Source organism: Alternaria alternata (assembly GCF_001642055.1).
Source record: "Alternaria alternata strain SRC1lrK2f unplaced genomic scaffold CC77scaffold_12, whole genome shotgun sequence".
Lineage (NCBI taxonomy): Eukaryota > Fungi > Ascomycota > Dothideomycetes > Pleosporales > Pleosporaceae > Alternaria > Alternaria alternata.
Genome location: NW_017306201.1, coordinates 365,282 through 382,748, shown reverse-complemented (window position 1 = coordinate 382,748; position 17,467 = coordinate 365,282). Strand labels below are relative to the sequence as shown.

Genomic DNA, 17,467 nt, shown 5'->3' with positions numbered 1-17,467 from the left:
CTAGCGCTGTTATGTACCAGTTTACTGATAGATGATTCAAGTTATGTTACGCATCTCGCAGCAGATCGCTTCATCAAGTTTTGCAGTCGCCTGGCACAGGCGAAACTTCAAATGTGGCAACCTCGATCTCATTCCGACTTTCTTGGAGGAGACCGCTTTCACCAAGAGCCTTCAGTCAGGTCTCCTCGTTTAATGCGTCCATGCTCATGTATGTCGCTTGCCTATTGAGCTCAAGACTCCGCCTGGCTGTGTCCTCATAAATGTAGAACGCCGCATGCATAGAGGGCGCGTGGATATTCCACCAAATTGGTTCAACCTTTTTCTCTTCGACAAGCTCAGGTCCACACTCAGTCAAATCCAAAACTAGAACTTCAACTTGTAAACTCGGAGCCGCTATTTCCACGACATACTATGTCTACATCCAACACTAAAGAGGCTCAGTACGGTCGTTTATCAGTTGCGTAAAGAAGGATTCGGTCGAATCGTAGTCCGGTGTTGCACAGGTGTTGAAAATTGCACTTTCCTGTTCAGAAGGAAGGAGATACTGTTTTAAGACCGCTTTATACCCCATTAAATGCACAATCTGAATTTGATTAGTAGCGCGATAGGAGAAATGGGCGCTTACGGCCGAAACCAATTTTTGGACAGGGTTACCCCACACAGACACGTTGTACTTGTGTATCACTTGGCTGCAGGGTAGTGGCATTGGATAAGGTGCCCACCATGATCCGGGCTTCACCAGATCAGCATCTCCATGTTGAAAGATTGAAGAGTGGTCCGTGCTGTGATACGATCTGACAGTGTTGCGGGCTTTTGGAGAACTAGCGGAGTTTGAGAGCACTATACATTGGAGCAGAAGCAGCAACTCATCTCAGCCAATTTCGTCCGGTCGTCTCTACCAAGTTTCTTGTCCTTCCGAATGTGTCGGTGGTATTCATATCGTGTTTCCAAAGTGCCATGTTGGGTCGTCCGTGGTTGCCGTTCTCTTTCGTCCGCAGCACAACGCGCTCGGCACTATCTGCGTACCTCAAATATATTTCACAAGCAGCTCATACGGTGAGCCTATCTTAGAATACGTCAAATTCTCTCTCAAAAGTCTATCATCATGTTATCTTCGACCTTCAACCCAGACAATGGCATCCCGGATTTATCTGGTAAAGTCTATGTCGTCACAGGTGGGAACAGTGGAATGTAATGTGCAATATCATATCGACAGCATCGTTTAGCTAATATATACCAGTGGAAAACAAACAGTGCTACATCTTGCTCAACATAACGCCAAAGTCTACCTAACTGCAAGATCCTCAGAAAAGGCACAGCGAGCTATAGAAGAGATCAGAGCACAAACCAAGCGAACGGATCTCAGTATTGCTGTACTTGTGATGGATATGTTGGACTTGCAATTTGTCAAGAGTGCTGCACAGCAACTTCTCCGGTACGCTACTTGATCCTGCGATTGAATCGCTGCTAACTCTCACCTACAGCGAAGAAGACAAGTTGCATGGAATAGTGAACAACGCTGGTATAATGGCCGTCGCGAATGAGATATCCAAAGATGGATATGAGCTCCAATGGCAGGTGAGGTCTTCCTTTTCCATTTTGATGCGTAGCTAATTGAATGTGTCCAACAGACAAACTACATCGCTCACTGGTTGTTCACCTACCTCTTAACTCCGCTTCTCCAGTCTACCGCTACTACAGAGCCGGTAGGTACGGTCAGAATCGTCAACGTGTCGTCCACAAACCACCGCATGGCACCATCTGAGGGCATTGTGTTCGGAGATATCAACCTCCAAGGCTCCGGCTACAGTCCCTGGGTGAGATATGGACAAAGCAAACTAGCGAACTACCTTCATGCGCTCTCTCTTCACCAAATGCTGAGCACAAAGGGAATCTGGACTTCGTCACTGCATCCGGGTATTATTGACACGTGAGTTCGATGTACTTCTTTCGCTCAGTTCCTTTACTGATTAGGTCCATCGTCTAGCAATCTCACTGATCATGTCGATATGCCCGGCATCTCAATCTTATCCTCGAATCCCATGAGATGTTTGTTTCGCGCAGTAGGCTTTATGATCAGCGCCGACAAGGGAAGCTGGACGCAGCTTTTTGCAGTTGCTGGAACAGACTTTACTGCGGAGATGTCAGGGGGCTACCTAGATCCAATTGCTAAGAAAAGCAAGATAACTATGCCGCGCAATGCACCAGATGATTTGGGCGAAAGACTATGGAAATGGACGGAGGAAGAGATGAAGGCGAAAGGCTACATTGGCTAAAAGTCCTGCGCTACAGAATTGCTCCCTCCACCATTCTTTCCATCTTAGCACGGATAATCTTTGTATATCTTTCGCGAAGATAGTCACCGAAGGGCTTATCTCTCGCCTCCCTGTACCTGCGACATGACTCATTTTGAGTCAGCGCGATCCTTCGCGTATTGTGGCTTGGACATCAATGACTCCGCCGTGATCATTCTCCTGGCTTTCTTGTATAGAAGCAATCGAATCCATGAATACTCATAATAGCATATTCGCTTTTCTCAACGTCTTAAGTTTAATTATAGAACTCAAACTCCACACAGCTAGCTTCTTCCTTTTTTTGCTCGTCCACAATGAAGACTGGTCATTTTGACTATTCGCATTCAATTCAGCACGAAATGTAGGTCATGCGATATAAAACCAAGACGTATTTTCAGGTCACTGAGTGTAGCAAGGACAAATTCACATCGGACATCGGATGCCGGGGACCTTCCGGTCGAGTGAGCTAGGCACACTGATATCAGCGACGTACGACTAATCGAATCATCACAGAGCAACCCGAGAAAAGCGCCTACTCGAGTTCTACGAGAGGCATCGTCAATCTCAGCTTGCGTTCTGTTCTGCATTCCATGCAGCTCTGCCCCGTGAGCTAAGAGATATGGTTTATGACCAGATCGTTACCCCACACAAGCAACATTACGTTCTGAAAGCGCATGAAACCTTCAACGATGAAACTGGAAAACTAGGCCACCCTTTCTTTGATGCTCACCTACCCATGCCAGAAGATCCTGGTATGCGTAGCGACGTGTGGAAGTTTGTCGAATACACAGGCGAAGCAGTGGGCAAAGAGATAGCCGAGCACTGGTATCGTACCGGTCGCTTCAATTTTGATCCCGAGGATTGTCTGTTGAAGAGGTTTCTTACGACAGATGTCTGGCACCGAGGGATCGTCCCTGCAGACGTTGTTCATTGGCTCCTCATGAGTTTCAATCCTATACCATACATTGTCCCTACTGATTCCATGGAGGCCGACCTGGAAAGCTTGTTCACGATATCAAACAAGAATTGTGTCCTCGTTTTCAAAATCGACAAGCAAAGATATCACGCTGCGTCGGGGAGTCGCGGCATGTTATCCATGTTAGCGTTAATCGCACCATACGTCTATCGTCTGCGCACTGAGGGCTTTAGCAGAGTGGCAGCGTATCAAGACTTGATCGATCTGCATAGCAAACCGTTCCCGTGGACGTTCTGTCCATGGGATATCACGTATTTCTTTGAGATGGTGCAGGAGGAATTCGAAACAGTGTTTCGCAAGGTAAGCCATTGTAAAACCGGTGAGAGCGAATTTATGTACTGACATTGGTTAGGAGTTTGGACGCGATGATGAACGAGATAAAAGGATCGCCGAAGTGATCTTTAGACGTCCTGGTGCTGAATCAGATGGTGAAACCGATTGAGGGTAGTCTATGACCATGAGAGCATTCTCTTTGGACGGCTATCAAGCTGGATCGTATCAATGTGTACAAATTTTGACAGACCCGACTCGGTGTATACAAATGTGCAATGCCCTTCATCTCATAAACCTCGCTAGTCATTCACTCGCAGAAATCCTGCCCATCAATCTCTTCGATAGGGACCTTTGACAACGACCTTCAGTTCGACGACTGCGCATCAACGACTTCCATACACGCTGAGATAAGAGCGTCAATATAAAGTTGTCCTCTCAGCCAGACCGAATCGCATAGCCGCATCTCTTCATCCTTAGCATGCTCGTGAAAGTTGCAAGGATCGCGCAGGCCCTCCGCAAACCCTCGGCCTCGCTGCTCACCAATAGCCAATAACTCAGACTTGAACTCTTGGGGCTGTGACTTCGCGACCTTGTCATCGTAGCCTTTCAGGAGCCCGTGACTTGCCGTCGATCTGACGATGTACCTAGAGAGCGTAGAGGAAGACGGAACGGATCCAAAAATCAAGGGAGCCAGATCGAAGCCCATATCAGAATTTGATCGTGTGTCGAGACGCATGAAAGCACTTATGATGTCGTTTCGCAGGGTCGTACACTCATAAGCGTCGGCGAAGACGTAGAGGTCAATCAAATGACGCTTGAGAGCGAGTTCGGTGTTTTCAGAGATCAAATTTTGGATCCAGGTACCAGAAAAGGATGCTGGGTCAAACTTTTCAAAATTCACGACCTGTCCAAGTTCTGCAAGGGAAGGGGCAGACACGGGGTGCAGCGAACGAGCAGTTTGTAGGTAAATCCAAGACTGGAACAGAAGACAGGAAGTCTCATCGGCCTCGGCAAGATACAGTGTATTTTCTTCGCCTTCCTTGAAACTGGGTCCAAACGCGCGAGAGAAGTATTCTGAGTGTCGGCGAATGAGTTTCTTGTGGAACGTGAAAGGCTTTTTGTCGGCGCCCACGACCACTTGCACCATCTCACTGCCGAGCTCCCTGCCTGTTTTAGTATATATGCAATTGATAGAGGGCGTACGCTACATGATATGTGAGCCTGTATCGGAATCGGCTGCGCGTGTGCTACTGAGGAAGATGTAGTGGAGGGAAAAAAATTCAAAACTAAAGCACACAAAAGATCAAAGTCGAGTAGCCTGATTCGCAAAGTGAAGGTGAATGAGCGTGAGCACATGGGCCTCATGGTGAGGCCATCGTTGGTATGGTCGCTCTCACCTAGGTGAAGAGACCTCCAGCCTTTTGGCTATTTGCGGGTCAGTTCAGACCCGAATACTTCTATTAAATCTTAGTGATGAGCATTATAAGGCTTTGCAGAGCTTTCTACTGCTAAGATGATGAAAGGGTCGCAGAAGAGCATGAAGAGCGAGGACGCGAACTGACATGGTGCCATGCCAACCCCGGCTTATCTCCGCTCCATCGCCGAAGTCCAAGCTCCAAGCTTAGGCGTCACCATCAACCAGATGCGCTCGTAACTGTAGCGAAACTCAGCAGCACGGTGAGGAAGAGTACAGGGGCTGTGAATCGTCGCGCGAATAATGAGGACGAACCTACAATAGCTGAGAGCTGCACACCAAGCCCACCATGGCTTACGATACCTCGAGCGGGTATGCGCCGCCTAGCACGAGCAACATGCAAGAGGATGCGTCGGGCCCTATGTTCAACATAGAGCGCGTCACTCTACAGTTCAACATCTCCTCCGACTTTGTGGCCGCTGCCGTAGCGAACAATGTGGTGGTACTGGCCCTGTCCACTGGACGCATCTTGCGTATAGACCTGGATAGTCCCGCTGATATAGACGGTTCGTAGTGCAAAGCCGCACAAAGAAGGGAAATGACGGACAGTTGCTTACTTGATTCAAGACATCGACCTACCAAAGAAGCCGTCAGAAGTCGGCGTCATCAGACGACTCTTCCTCGACCCCTCCGCGTCCCATCTCATCGTAACCACTACCCTCGCCGAGAACTACTACCTCCATACACAATCACGGACACCGAAGGCGCTATCACGGTTGAAGGGTGTCGTCATAGAAAGCATATCGTGGAATCCCTCCCAACCTACAGCGTCAACGCGCGAGATACTTGTAGGAGCATCGGACGGCAATGTCTACGAAGTGTACATCGAGCCGTCCTCCGAGTTCTACAGAAGGGAAGAGAGATACCTGAAGAGTGTATATAGGACGAACGATGGTCCTATTACGGGGCTCTGGACGGATATGGTGCCAGGAAGAACAGATCTGCGGCGTATCATAGTAGCCACACCTTCGACTTTCCTGCATTTCGCAGGCAAAGTCGGACGTCAAGGATCCGAAGGCAGCGGATCTATATTCTCGAAATTGTTCGAAAGCGAATCTGCGACAGTGCATGAGGTGTCGAACGTAGCCTCTACAGCAACTTCACTGCTCTCTGTCTCCCCAGAGAACCAGGAAAACCCAAATCGCGAGGAATCGAACGCGGAGAGGATCTTTGGTTGGCTTACATCACAAGGCGTGTTACACGGCAAACTTTATCTATCGCAAGATACCTCTGAGTTGGGCAGCAAAGTTCTAGGAGACGCGAAGATGCTGCCCAGATCCCAAGTGCCACCTTCACAAACCGCTAGCGGACGGACACGACGAACACAAGACGCAGTCAGCTCGATGATTTTGAGCCAGTGGCATATTCTACAGCTCGTTGAAGGCAGAATCGTAGCTATCAACCGTTTGGACGATACTGTGGTCCTTGATCAGGTTGTGCTGGAGCCCGGACAAAGTGCGCTTGGTCTGGTGGTCGACTTGAAGAAGAATACTTACTGGCTCTTCACAACCCAAGAGATCTTCGAAATTGTTGTGACCGACGAGAGTAGGGATGTCTGGAAGATCATGCTCAGAGCACAGCAATTCGAAGCGGCTTCACAGTATGCCAAAACGCCTGCTCAGAAGGATGCAGTGGCAACGGCATCTGGTGATTACCTCGTTGGTAAGAGCCAATGGATGGAGGCTGCGACAGTCTATGGCCGAAGCACGAAACCTTTTGAGCAGGTTGCATTGACATTCATCGATAATGGCGAGCAAGACGCTCTGAGGAAGTACTTGGTTACAAAGCTCTCCACACTCAAGAAGTCGTCGATCATGCAGAGGACCATGGTTGCTACCTGGTTGATTGAGCTCTACATGGCTAAGCTCAACACTCTCGACGACACTATCACTACAAAGGCTGAGTTATCAGAGAGTATGAACACTGCCGAAACCCATGATCAATTGTCGGTCATCCGTAAAGAGTATCAGGACTTTGTATCGAAATACAAGGCTGATCTGGATCGCAAGACCGTCTATGAGATCATCAGCAGCCACGGTCGCGAGGAGGAACTGCTGTACTTCGCTACTGTGGTCAATGACTATAACTACGTCTTGTCGTACTGGGTGCAGCGCGAGCGATGGCAGGAGTCTTTGGACGTCCTCAAAAAACAGACGGATCCAGAGATCTTCTACAAATACAGTTCTGTTCTGATGGCACATGTGCCCGTCGAGCTGGTTGACATCATGATGCGCCATTCGACGTTCGACGCCCAAAAGCTCATCCCAGCTTTCCTCAACTACAACAACCACACCAAAGCCTCACTTGCCCAAAATCAAGCAGTCCGCTACCTCCTCTTCGAAATCAACCAACACAACTCTACCGACGCGGCCATCCACAACACTCTCATCTCTATCTACGCCTCGCACCCGACCCCCGACGAATCCGCTCTTCTCGCCTACCTCGAAGGCCAATCTCTCGCCCATGAACAAAACTACGACGCAGACTTTGCCCTTCGCCTCTGTATCCAACACAAACGTGTCCAATCATGTGTCCACATCTACAGCTCCATGCAACAATACGTGCAAGCCGTCGACCTCGCCCTGAAGTACGATGAAGTAGACCTCGCGTCCACCGTAGCCGACCGGTCCAACACATCACCCCCTCTGCGCAAGAAGCTCTGGCTCGCCATTGCCAAGAAGGTGATTTCGCAATCCAGCGGCATCAAGACGGCTATCGAGTTCTTGAGAAGAGTCGACCTACTCAGGATAGAAGACCTGATTCCCTTCTTCCCCGATTTCGTCGTCATCGACGACTTCAAAGAGGAGATTTGCGCTGCGCTGGAGGACTACAGTCACAAGATCGATAGCCTGAAACAGGAAATGGATGATAGTGAAGCGACGGCTACACACATCAAATCCGATATCAAAGCCCTGGAGCAGCGATATGCTATTGTGGAACCGGGAGAGCGATGCTACGTCTGTGGTTTACCCTTGTTGGCTCGCCAGTTCTTTGTGTTTCCCTGCCAGCATGCTTTCCATAGTGATTGTCTGGCTAAGAGGGTGGTGGAGCTCGCAGGTATTGCGAGGGGGAAGAGGATTGCGGAGTTGCAGGCTGAGGTGCAGAGAGGGGTCAAGGTGGGCAAGGGCAGGGAGAGGGCGATTAGGGAGTTGGATGCTTTGGTTGGGAGTAGCTGGTAAGTTCTTCTTGCTGTGTCTTTTGAGAACGAATTGCTAACGTGAATAGTGTCTTGTGCGGTGAACTTGCTGTTAAACTCGTCAATGAACCTTTTATCAGCGCGACGGACGACAAGGATGAATGGGCGCTTTGAACAGGTTACTACTACGTTGGCATTACAAGCAGTCGTTTCGAGTCAAAGTAGAGAATTTCGAAGAAAGCTCTATTGTACATTTACTTGGCTTGCTACTCTATTCCGCCCCCGTGCGTGTGGTATACAAATTTTAGTGGTGCTATAGAATAGACGAGCTGATGATGATTCATGTTCCGTCCCCAAGACGCCGTAGCGCTGATGCAAGAATGTGAGATGGAAAACTATAACAGTGCAGAAGATTAGACAAGATAACTCAAACGCCGAATGCGAGCCTTCCTTCAGCTCCAAAGCTACAAGACTAGACCATGAGTTGACGCGAGACGACTTTACTCGTCTTCATCATCATCCATGGCAACGTCGCCGTTCGCCTTCGGTGCAGCGACAGCGTCGTCATCTTCGTCTTCGTCGTCGACGACGCGGGCTTTGCGGGGACGAGGAGCTGCAGTTGCGGCACCTTCATCGTCACTGCCCGCCGCCGCGTTCGCATCGTCGGCAGCCTCTTCGTCGCTCTCATCATCGATGAACTCTGCCGACTTGTATTTACCGGCAGGTTCGCTCTTGCGAGCCAGCTTCCTCTTCTTCTTCTCACGGGGTCGCTCTTCGTCGGATAGATCCTCGGTGCCACTAGCCGTAGTCCTCCTGCGCCTTGAACGCGGTTCATCGTCGTCAGAGGGCAGACCATCATCGGTATCAGAGTCAGCGTTCTTCTTCTTCCGCTTCGGGCCCTTGGGACCACGCGCTTTCCGCTCTGCCTTGCGGACTTCCTTGTCCTCATCCTCTTCCATGCGTCTACGCTCTTCTTCATTACGTTTCTCCATGAGCTCGCGGTCACGCTGGAGTAGGCGCTGTTGCTCTTCGGCGTACTTGCGCTTCTTCTCCAAAGCCTCTGCCTCCGCGCGTGCCTTTTCTTCCTCGCGGCGACGTACTTCAGCTTCGCGAATACGGCGCGCTTGGTCGAGCTTGGTCGCGTTCTCCCCCTCGTATATTGCTTGCTGCTCGCGATCACGCTCAAGCTGCTTTGCAATGGTGTTACGACCCATGTTTGCACGAGAGGTAATGTCTGCACGTGGGAAGGGTGGTGTCTCCTCCTTAGCGAGCTTGTCAAGTGCTTCGATTGCCTCAGTCAGACCTGTTGCAGCCTCATCGACTTCCTCAAGCGTGCGCTGCGTCTCTTTGAGCTGGTGAACCTGTGAAGCAATCTGGAACTGGACAAAGGCGACATTGAACTGGGAGTTGAGGTCTGCAGGAGCGGCCTTGAGGGCTTGTTTTGAGTAGTCGAGGGCTGTTCGGTATCCGGCAAGGCTTCGTTCGTGTTTCGCTCGGAGATACCAAGTTCGTCCTAGACAAGCCAAAATCTTTGGGTCGTTATGCCTGTTCCTGGAGAGGGCTGCTTCGTACTAGGATGTGTTAGCATGACATATCAGGGGGAAGTAGGGTAAGCATACGTTTTCGATGGCTCGCGCGTACTGCCTAATCTCACAGTATGTGTGGCCCAAGTTGACAAAGACACTGTGGTCCTTGAGCGTCTCCCTCACCTTGGTGAAGATTTGCAAGGCTGTCGAGTAATCCTTCTTATCCTCTACCAGTGCGATTGCGATACCCTGAGCAGCGTACGCGTTCTTGGGGTCGAGTTGCAGCACCTTGTCGAAGAACTCCACTGCTCGCTCGTAACCCTTTCGTCGCTTCTCTTTGTCCTGTTCTGAACTTCGAGGCATCTCACGCGCGATAGCGAGATGGATGTTGCCCATGCCCATGAGCGAGTAGCGGTCATGTTTATCAGACTTCTGCAGAGTGTGTTTGTAGAGCCGCTGCTCGTCATCCGCTGCGAAGTTGGACGTCCTCTTCTTGGATTTGTTGACGTACCATCCGTACAAGGCGCGCACCTCGACATTGTCCTCGTTCTCTTTAAAGAGATCCTTCATCGCCCTGGGGCCCTCATCTTGTGGGTTCTCCCTTAGCGCAATGTAGGTCAGACGAATGCGCGCGTCGACGTAATCGGGGTGTCGTTGCAGCAGACTGTTGTACACTTTCTTAGCTTCCTCCGCTTGGCCCTCAGCTTCATAAGTTCGGGCTAGGTTGAAGCTGATAGAGGTCACAAGTGCGTCTGTATCGATCGTATCGTCGCGGTTCTCTGCGTTAACACAGGCGTTGAGGGCTACCTGGAAAAGCTCCTGAGCACGTACGTAGCGTTCGGCCTGGAAGTGGAAACATCCCATGTTGTTGAGTAGTTGTGGTGGTAGGAGTTGGCGAAGTGCTGCTGTGAGTTCGGCGCCCTCTTCGACTCCTTCTGGGTAGTCTTCCTCTGGAATGGCCTCGATCTCCATCTGCTCTACCTCCTCAAGACATTTTAGGCTCTTTTCAGGGTGTTCCGTCTCATAGAGCCTGGCCAGGTTGAGCAGTACCGACTGGTCAGGAGTGACCTTCTTCTTGGGGTCCTTCCACGCGCTCTGTACGCTCTCGAGATATTTTAGTGCCTTCTTCAACTCTGCAGATTTGTCTTCGGTGGATTTGTTGTTCTGGGCGGTAAAAACGTCCTCAGCAAACAAGGTACCAAGGAGGGTCTGCGCTTCCACGTTGGGCGATTGCTGGAGAATCTTCTCGAGACGGAATTTGGCGCCGTCGTAGTTGTTCATCAAGACGTTCATCTGAGCCAGTCCGAACTTGGCTGGTACGAAACCTCGCTCCTCGCCTCCTCGAGCTTGGTCAGACTTCTGGTAGTATTCCGCGGCAAGCGAAGTGTTCTCTTGTTGGTGCGCAACCTTGGCTCGTAGGTACCAACCATCACTAGCTATGGCGTTGGTGTCGGTAAGCTCGATGGCACGCTTCGCAACGTCTTCAGTTTTGGCAAGGTCCCTCCTCAGAGCAAGATAGCTACCAACCGTGGCACAACTCAAGGGGTACTGGTTGTCAATCTTCAGTGCGGGCTGGATGTATTCACCCGTTGCCTTCTTGATCAATGCGGCGAACTTGGGATCGGACGTGGACAGGTTGGCAGTCTGCTGAAAGTTGTAGATGCCCATCAAAATCAAGGCAATCTTGGATTTTGGATTCAGCTCGAGAGATCTCTGCCAGGCGTTGGCAGCTTCGTCCTTGTGACCAAGTTGCCAGAAACAGCAGCCAATACCGATGCGCGGATCTGGATCGAGGAGGTCGGGAGAGCTCTCGAGGATGTTCTGGTATCCCTTCAGAGCGTCTGCCCACTTGCCCATGGAGTAGTGAACACGGGCCTTTCCCATCTTGGCCATGAGGTTCCTTCCGTTGGATGCCCTCAGCGCGTCTTCGAAGCATTTTGCAGCCTGTTTCAGCGTCTCCATGCGCTCAGGGCTGACTGTGGAGCCGGCGGCAGTCGCAGGGCCCTGGAGCGAAGCCTTGAGGAGGTATAAGACACCACGGGCGAGGAACAGCGGGGGATGCGAGGGGCTGATACGGGAGGCATCGTTGAGTACGCCAGTAGCCGACTGGATCCAGTACTCCTTCAGTTTGACATCTCCATCTGCGTTTTCTAGTATGTGTCAGCCATGAGAACGTACGTGGACATGATATGATGGCTTACGAGGCCTGACGCGCGGTGCTTCGCGACATTTGAGCAGGTACAGCCAGCAGAGACCGTTGAGGATGCTGAGCCTGTCCTCGCCGCGCGCGCGATTGAAGACCTGAGTGGCCTGTTTCAGCACATCTATGGCTGTCTCTATCCTCTTGCGCTTCGCATAGGCGACGGCGACCTGGACCCACGTCGGTGTCGCGCTCTTCTCAGCCTCCAAAATGTCGCATAGCTCGGTTGGGTCGTCCTGGATCTGCTCGTCCAAGGGGATTTCGACATCGAGCTGGCCTCCCTCATCATCGGCGACAGAGATGGTGATGGAGCTGGGCACATCCGAGTATCGTGGTGGTGGGAACATGCTGCCAGCGCCGTTCACGCCATTCGCGCCATTGGCGTAAACTGCAGCCATGTTTGCGGACAAGTCGCGGTCGGGGGAGATGGTTTCGCGATTGATTCGGGGGCGGAGACGGGATCAGCGCGACATAGCAGGGGGGAAGGCGTGAAGAGGTAAAGGCGCGAGGCTGATTCGTGCCTGCGTTGGTGGTTGGATAAAGAATCGCGAGTGAGAGCTTCCAGGGAGCGCGGAACGGCGAAACGTGCGGAATGGGAGCCTTGGCGCGACGTTGATGCTTGACGGCAGCAACCGTGGAAACGCTTTCTATGTAGAATTTAGCTGCACAACTAGACTACATCATATCATGTCATGTATCATGTGAAAGAAATTTGACATAATAATCGCCTGCGCACCTTGCGTTGTGCCGTCCAGTTCATCTTCGGTCCTTCCCTTTCCATTGCATTGACATTCGCGACTTCTGTGATCCCTGCTACTCCAACACCCCCGAGCTCCCCGCAACAGTACACATGCACCACATAGATACCCGATGACGCGCAAACCTCACTATTGCGCGCCATGAATGTAAGGACCAGGAACATAAGGAACACAACACTGCGCGACATCTGAGTGCACCATGTCGCGCAATCCAGGCTACTCGCGGGCGGGAGCCAATGGAGGCTATGCCAATGGCAACGGCAACTACGCTGGCGGAGGATATAATGGATACGCGGGCGGTGACGGCAGCTACGACGACCGACCGAGTGGTGAGCGACCACGAAGACCGGGCGGATACGGTGGCATGAGCGCGCAGCAGGACGACTATGCACCACGACCGAGCAACGAGCGCGAACGTCCCCGACGACCTGGTGGCTATGGCGGCCTTGCTCAGGAAGATGACATGGAAAGAAGACCCAGCGCCGACCGCGAGCGCCGGCCTGGGGGCTATGGTGGAGGCGGCTTTGCAGGGCGTGACGAGAGCCCTCGTCAAGTCACACGGCCTACCAGCATTGAACGCAGCCCAGCGAAACGCCGTAGCGGAGAGCGACAGAACGGGAGCCGGCCCAGGAACGCAAATAATGGACAAGGCAGCCAGGCGATCGAGGAGGTTCTCCAATACATACAACAAAACTGGGAGTTCATGACCAAGGACCAATGCGTCCCTATCGAAGTCGCCCTGAAGCTCATGGATTCGAGTTCGCTCGGCCTGGCAAATCAGGCTGGTCAGTTCCAGCAAACACACGATCAGCTGCAGAACGCTCTGAAAGGCATCGTCAACGAACACCATCAGGGATTCAACAGCTCCATTGGTACCTTTCATCAGATCCAGTCCAGTCTCCAGAGTTCCCAACACCGTGTCAGAACTCTTAAAGGTTCACTTGTTGCGGCCAAGTCACAACTCTCCACGGCCAAGCCAGAACTTAAAGAGTTCGCTACGACCTCCCAGAATTACGATGAGATGTTACAAATGCTCGATACGATTGAGAAACTCCAACTCGTCCCCGAGAGATTGGAAGCTCGCATATCAGAGAAGCGTTTTCTCACAGCTGTAGATATTCTACAGGATGCTCTACGAATGATACGAAAGACTGAAATGGAGAAGATCGGAGCCCTGTCTGACTTGCGCACATATCTTAGCAACCAAGAAGTATCTTTGACCGACATATTGATCGAAGAACTCCACAGCCATCTCTACCTCAAATCGCCTTACTGCGAAGACAGATGGAAGGAGTATGCTCAGAACCAGGTCAAGGGCGATCTGTCCCAGCGCGCTCAGACTGACGCAAGAGGCCGCTTGCTCTACTATTTCCTAGACGGTCTCGATACTTCAGAACCGGTATGTGTGCCCAACTCTACCATGTATCCTACTAACGTTTCCAGATGACGGACGATTCCACCCATAATCCTGAGACAGACACATTCCAGTACATACGACTGGTCATAGAGGCGCTGAACAAGATGAGCCGTCTAGACATGGCAGTAGACACAATTGAACAGCGGTTGCCAGTCGAACTCTTCAAAGTTGTGGACAAGTCCAACAATGAAGTCGCCCAACGACACCCGAGCATACTACGAGCCTACTCGGCTAAAAAGAAGGGCAAAGCAAAGACTGAAGTCGAAAATGAGGATGTCCGGACGACCCTTCTGAACGATTTGATGTGGACTCTGTACGCTCGGTTTGAAGCGATTGCAGAAAGTCATCGAGTCGTGCATGACGTTGTGGCTGGTATCGTTCGACGAGAAAACCGAGCTGCATCAAGCGCAACATTGACACGCGGTTTTAAGGAATTGTGGAAGTTGTACCAAAGTGAGATGCGATCACTTCTCCACGACTATCTTGCTACAGACGGTGAAGCATCTTATAGAGGCGGTCAAGGTCAGGCGTCCACTGGCAGTGCGTTCTCGCGCGCTCCTCGAGACCGGAATAAGCGCATGTTCAAGCTGTCCGACGTGGACACGAAGGCGACAGAGCTCTCCAAAGAACGAGAGGATCTAGAGATCATTCTCAAGACATCCGTGCCTGGACTCGTGTCCGACTCAAAGAGACCAGAGGATGTCAATACTAACACAACTACCAATCTCGATGGCAGTGCGACCGGACACAAACTTCTGGTTGAGCCCAGTGTCTTCAACATGGGCATTCTGTTACCGCCATCGCTAGACTTCTTGAACCGATTAAAGGAGGTTGTGCCTTCAAATGCTGATATCAGCATGAGTACTTTGACTTCTTTCCTAGACGATTTCTTGGTCAATGTCTTCCACCCACAGCTGGACGAGACCCTTATCGAGTTATGTTCTCAAACTTTCATTGAGATTGACTCATTCAACGAGGACCCTCACTGGTCGAGACATTCCAAGAAGCCCATCTTCAAGGTACGTCATGCACTGATGGTGTGTGCATCATATACTAATTTGACCAGGGCACTGCGCAATTCTTTACCCTTATCACTGCTTTCTGCAAGATGTTGGACAACCTTCCCCATGATCAAGCTTTCTCCCAACTCATCGTCAACCAAATGGACACATACGCCCAAAAATGTAATGGCTGGTACAAGGCTCTTGTTAGTCGATCGCAGCCTACGGCAAGCGGTCGTCTTATGAAGGCTCCTGCCGTGTGGGCGGAGTCTGAAGCAATGGAAGAGCTCATTGCCCGCCTTGTGCGAACAGACCCGTCAGATTACGAGGAGTTGAACAAAGCAATTGAGAACGAGGTTGCTCTTTTGATCGAAGCAGTAGAAGCTGATGAGCCCCTGGATCAGGCAGATATGATCCAGGATAAGAAGAGTATTGTCAGCCTCTGTTTGCTGTACACAAGTATGAAGTGGCTGGCTACCAAGACGGCACAACTACGGCATATCAGTGATCGTGCGTCTGACCCAATTGCCGCGGAGTCAAATGGCCAGAGGCACAACAGACGCTGGACTCAACTTTCCTCAGCCGACCCTAGGCCACAGAGCGCTCAGGTGTATCTCCCATTAAGTGCAGACACAGCTGCGTAAGTATTCTTGACGTTTGCAAGAACCCCACTTTACTGACCAAAATACAGTATATTTGACGCAGTAGTACAAACCTATCATGCTCTCAGCACTCGCGTCTTACGGACGTTGCACTTATCAATCCGTTCGACCATCCTACACTCACTAAACGCGAGCACACAACCCAATGTCTACATCGACACTCTACTCAGCGACCCCGACCCCGCCATCCTCGCCCTAAACGCCACACTCGTCTCCTTCGATACCGAAGTATCAACCTACATCCCGGTCGCGTCTTACATGCACATAACACGCGGTCTAGCAACCCTAATGGACAACTACCTCCTCAACCTCTGCACCTCCAATATAACACGCATGAATACCAACGGATGTGCATTGATGCAACTCAACATCCTGGTCCTCCAGCAGAATCTCAAGAACATCGAAGACGGTGCTACGTTGCCTTATGCAGCCCTTTTCTTCGATCTCTTCACCGCAGGCCCAGATGCAATTGTCGCGCGAGCGAAAGAGTATGGTAAGGGCTTTGGTGTGCCGGGTGACGTGTTTGGGGAGCAGGAGGTCAAGAAGTTGTTGCAGATGATCTATGAAGAGAGGCTTAATGATCAGAATAGGGAGGCTAGTGTGCAAGCGAAGAGGGCGTTGGATGCGCAATTACTCGAGATCAGTGAGTTCATGTATTAGAATTGCGTTGGTTCTCGTCTTCTCAGTACTCCAGCTGGATAGTAACGACCGTTTGTGAAAGAACAAAGGCGGAGTCATAGTATTATATTATCCTTGTGTTGAACAAAATGAAAATGCGTTTTACATCAGCCGCCAAAGGCGCCTCCCATCTGCTGACTTTTTGTGTAGCTGCAACGTGCATCTTCAGCCTTAAATGCAGTCGGCGACGTCGCACCAGGTGGCGTCCGTGCACTCCACAACGTCGCCGAGATGACAGGGGTGGAGATGCAAGCCACCCAGCTAGCTCGCGGGATAGGGCTTCAGCTGCACACCCCGAGACAACATATTCGCTGATCTGATATGACATGACGAGCACTTTCGAGATCTCCCACCGCTACTTGTTCCGAATCGCCACGTCTCAGGACTCGGAACGCTGAGCTTCTGGGCTGCACTAACCAGATTCGAATAGAAGTGGGCGCGATACTATACTATCTTTCAGAACACTGTTCTTGTGAAGACCCCGAAAACCGGTGTCTGGCAATTTTACATGGACGTTGTTCTCCAGGCGTGTTCCAGAAACCAATAACGGGGAAGTAAGCTGCATGTCACCCTCCAGCCGCTCTGCGCCAAGCGCAACAACACATTGCCAAACCACCATACCGGTAACTGTGGGCGGAACATGATTACACAAACGATTGGTTGGTCTGAGATGCTTACTGCTCTCTGAGCCTTGGCTTCATAGGTTATGATGATCTCTGCATAGGATCTTAACAGCCTGGCTTTGTGAATAAGGCCACCCCTTCCGGTGACTTTTCGCCGATGACAGTAATATCGGACCGTCGGGGACTTCTTGGTGCTGCAAAGCATCGGCGTTCACGTATGTCTGACTGCTTGGGAGGGAGATGGAGGTGGGTTTGCGGGTTTCATAGAGCTTTTGGCCCCCATACTCTTGCTCCCATCTAGGAGCTGTCTTTACATAGTCTTGACATCTTCCACTCCATCTCGCATTCAATCGCTTCTTGAACAGATAGTTCATCGAAAAGTGTGAATTTCGGTTTCATTCCTTACCCCCTACTATACCAATCCTTTTCTTCTACATCATTTAATATAT

The 17,467-nt window shown here is 51.0% G+C and overlaps 6 protein-coding genes across 6 annotated transcripts; 4 read left to right on the top strand and 2 right to left on the bottom strand.

Annotated features, from left to right (window-relative positions):
• Positions 1-1,026: 1,026 nt before the first annotated feature.
• On the top strand, positions 1,027-2,270 carry CC77DRAFT_964515 (NAD(P)-binding protein; the record flags this gene model as incomplete). Its single annotated transcript, XM_018535687.1, has 5 exons — positions 1,027-1,191; positions 1,241-1,435; positions 1,485-1,578; positions 1,632-1,930; positions 1,988-2,270. Coding segments are annotated over exons 1-5 (957 nt in total), but the record flags the coding sequence as incomplete, so codon positions are not given.
• Positions 2,271-2,491: 221 nt separating this feature from the next.
• Positions 2,492-3,827, top strand: CC77DRAFT_1095458 (hypothetical protein). Its single transcript, XM_018529795.1, has 4 exons — positions 2,492-2,655; positions 2,711-2,755; positions 2,808-3,570; positions 3,623-3,827. The coding sequence occupies exons 1-4, from the start codon at positions 2,609-2,611 to the stop codon at positions 3,710-3,712; spliced, it is 945 nt and encodes a 314-aa protein (XP_018385140.1). The 5' UTR covers positions 2,492-2,608; the 3' UTR covers positions 3,713-3,827.
• Positions 3,728-5,062, bottom strand: CC77DRAFT_1021107 (hypothetical protein). The gene is made up of 2 exons (XM_018525202.1): positions 4,752-5,062; positions 3,728-4,706 (listed from the first exon to the last, which is right to left on the bottom strand). Coding segments are annotated over exons 1-2 (801 nt in total). The 5' UTR covers positions 4,754-5,062; the 3' UTR covers positions 3,728-3,907.
• A 109-nt stretch (positions 5,063-5,171) lies between these two features.
• CC77DRAFT_990648 (hypothetical protein) lies at positions 5,172-8,562 on the top strand. Its single transcript, XM_018536324.1, has 3 exons — positions 5,172-5,523; positions 5,585-8,192; positions 8,243-8,562. The coding sequence occupies exons 1-3, from the start codon at positions 5,307-5,309 to the stop codon at positions 8,325-8,327; spliced, it is 2,910 nt and encodes a 969-aa protein (XP_018385138.1). The 5' UTR covers positions 5,172-5,306; the 3' UTR covers positions 8,328-8,562.
• On the bottom strand, positions 8,343-12,445 carry CC77DRAFT_1021105 (protein prenylyltransferase). Its single transcript, XM_018525201.1, has 3 exons — positions 11,881-12,445; positions 9,773-11,829; positions 8,343-9,724 (listed from the first exon to the last, which is right to left on the bottom strand). Exons 1-3 carry the CDS (start codon positions 12,275-12,277, stop codon positions 8,654-8,656), a joined length of 3,525 nt encoding a protein of 1,174 aa, XP_018385137.1. The 5' UTR covers positions 12,278-12,445; the 3' UTR covers positions 8,343-8,653.
• A 194-nt stretch (positions 12,446-12,639) lies between these two features.
• CC77DRAFT_990641 (hypothetical protein) lies at positions 12,640-16,510 on the top strand. Its single transcript, XM_018536323.1, has 4 exons — positions 12,640-14,036; positions 14,081-15,073; positions 15,121-15,695; positions 15,747-16,510. The coding sequence occupies exons 1-4, from the start codon at positions 12,837-12,839 to the stop codon at positions 16,375-16,377; spliced, it is 3,399 nt and encodes a 1,132-aa protein (XP_018385136.1). The 5' UTR covers positions 12,640-12,836; the 3' UTR covers positions 16,378-16,510.
• Positions 16,511-17,467: the final 957 nt, after the last annotated feature.

What these genes read in the sequence shown, in the direction of transcription:
- CC77DRAFT_1095458 (XM_018529795.1), top strand. Translation starts at nt 2,609, where the DNA reads ATGAAGACTGGTCATTTTGACTATTCGCATTCAATTCAGCACGAAAT. An exon ending in GCCGGGGACCTTCCGGTCGA is followed by an intron (nt 2,756 to 2,807) that starts GTGAGCTAGGCA and finishes GAATCATCACAG; the next exon opens with AGCAACCCGAGAAAAGCGCC. An exon ending in TCGAAACAGTGTTTCGCAAG is followed by an intron (nt 3,571 to 3,622) that starts GTAAGCCATTGT and finishes GACATTGGTTAG; the next exon opens with GAGTTTGGACGCGATGATGA.
- CC77DRAFT_990648 (XM_018536324.1), top strand. Translation starts at nt 5,307, where the DNA reads ATGGCTTACGATACCTCGAGCGGGTATGCGCCGCCTAGCACGAGCAAC. An exon ending in TAGTCCCGCTGATATAGACG is followed by an intron (nt 5,524 to 5,584) that starts GTTCGTAGTGCA and finishes ACTTGATTCAAG; the next exon opens with ACATCGACCTACCAAAGAAG. An exon ending in GCTTTGGTTGGGAGTAGCTG is followed by an intron (nt 8,193 to 8,242) that starts GTAAGTTCTTCT and finishes TAACGTGAATAG; the next exon opens with TGTCTTGTGCGGTGAACTTG.
- CC77DRAFT_1021105 (XM_018525201.1), bottom strand. Translation starts at nt 12,277, where the DNA reads ATGGCTGCAGTTTACGCCAATGGCGCGAATGGCGTGAACGGCGCTGGC. An exon ending in AGCACCGCGCGTCAGGCCTC is followed by an intron (nt 11,830 to 11,880) that starts GTAAGCCATCAT and finishes GACACATACTAG; the next exon opens with AAAACGCAGATGGAGATGTC. An exon ending in ACGCGCGAGCCATCGAAAAC is followed by an intron (nt 9,725 to 9,772) that starts GTATGCTTACCC and finishes AACACATCCTAG; the next exon opens with TACGAAGCAGCCCTCTCCAG.
- CC77DRAFT_990641 (XM_018536323.1), top strand. Translation starts at nt 12,837, where the DNA reads ATGTCGCGCAATCCAGGCTACTCGCGGGCGGGAGCCAATGGAGGCTAT. An exon ending in CCAAGAAGCCCATCTTCAAG is followed by an intron (nt 15,074 to 15,120) that starts GTACGTCATGCA and finishes TAATTTGACCAG; the next exon opens with GGCACTGCGCAATTCTTTAC. An exon ending in TTAAGTGCAGACACAGCTGC is followed by an intron (nt 15,696 to 15,746) that starts GTAAGTATTCTT and finishes ACCAAAATACAG; the next exon opens with TATATTTGACGCAGTAGTAC.